The sequence below is a fragment of the Trypanosoma conorhini genome (assembly GCF_003719485.1).
Source record: "Trypanosoma conorhini strain 025E chromosome Unknown Tco_14.4_contig_00854, whole genome shotgun sequence".
NCBI classification, from domain to species: Eukaryota; Euglenozoa; class Kinetoplastea; order Trypanosomatida; family Trypanosomatidae; genus Trypanosoma; species Trypanosoma conorhini.
The window spans coordinates 3,012-4,230 of record NW_021704919.1 but is presented as its reverse complement, the minus strand read 5'-3'; the positions used below and the strand labels follow the sequence as shown (position 1 = coordinate 4,230).

General features: G+C 72.5%; 1 protein-coding gene across 1 annotated transcript in view; it reads right to left on the bottom strand.

Moving 5' to 3' along the window:
- Positions 1 to 1,219, bottom strand: part of Tco025E_08715 (uncharacterized protein) — a gene marked incomplete at both ends in the record, with an annotated part of 5,409 nt that overhangs the window by 2,338 nt on the left and 1,852 nt on the right. The window contains one exon of the mRNA XM_029375558.1: positions 1 to 1,219. This exon is cut by the window's left edge and continues 2,338 nt beyond it; it is cut by the window's right edge and continues 1,852 nt beyond it. Coding sequence (XP_029224420.1) covers positions 1 to 1,219 — 1,219 coding nt within the window.

The window sequence follows — 1,219 nt, the reverse complement described above, 5'->3', positions numbered from 1 at the left end:
ACCAACCGCACCTCGTTCGCCTCGAGGAAGGGGTTGCGCGCACGCACCGCCTCGTCCTCGTCGGCGCGGAATGCGTCCACGGCCTTCTTCGCGGCGGCGACCTCGCCCGCCCGCCCGCGCAGTTGCCGCTCCACCGCCGCGAGCGCCTCGCGGTCCTGGCCGGGACCCGCCGCCACCACTGCGTCGCGCTTGGCCACCAGCTCCTGGAACGCGGCGTCCCCCGCAAGGCGCAGGTCGCCCAACAGCACGCCGCCCACGCGCCGCGAGAGGAACGGGCAGGCGCGGTGCTCCTCCTCCGTCGCCCGCAGCTTCGCAGCGCCCAGCTCCAGCACCCGCTCGCGCAGCGCCCCCTCCGTCGCGGCGATTTGCTCCGCGTGCTCCACCGGGTCGGCGCGCAGGCCGTCCAGCGCGTGCGACAGCACGCGGAACGCGGTGTCCTCCAGCAGACCCACCTCCACGAGGGCGACGCCGGGCGCCGGCTCCTCCGGCAGGTACGGGTACTTCTCGTGCAGGTTCTCCGTCTCCACCAGCGCGCGGTGCCGGGCCTCCGCCACGTCCTCCGCCGCCCTCTTCGCCACGTCCCGCATCGCCCTCTCCAGTCGCCTCGCCTCCGCACCGCCGGCGCGGTCGGGGTCCTCGCACAAGGCCGCGTGCCTCGCAAGCAGCGCCGCAAACTCGCCGTTGCTCTCCAGGTGCAGCTCACGCAACGGCACGCCAAACGGAAGCTGCCCCAGGAACGGCATCCGCTCGCGCAGCGCCGCCTCCTGCCTCACCACCGCCGCAGCCAACTCCGTGGCCCGCGCCCTCAAAGACTGCTCCTTCGCCGCGAGCGCCTCCGCGTTGTCCCCTGGCGCCGCCGCGAGCACCGCGCGCTCCTTGGCGAGCGCCACAAACTCGTCGTCCTCCGACAGCCCCAGTGCGCTGAGAGGAAGCCCGGCGCGCACCACGCCCTCCAGGTACGGGTGCTGCTCCAGCAGCCGCCCCTCCGCGCGGGCCTCCGCCCTCGCCGCCTTCAGCTCGTCGGCGCCCAGCTGCTGCATGCGGCGCCTCAGCTGCTCCTCCACGCACCGGATCATCGGGGCATTCGCCTCCCTGTCCTCCGCCTCCAGCGTGTCGCGCAGCACCACAAGTTCCTGGTAGTACGCGTCCAACCCTGAATTCGAATCCTGCTCAAGCCCACCGGCAGCTGTTTGTGTACTATAACGTATTGATTCGGACT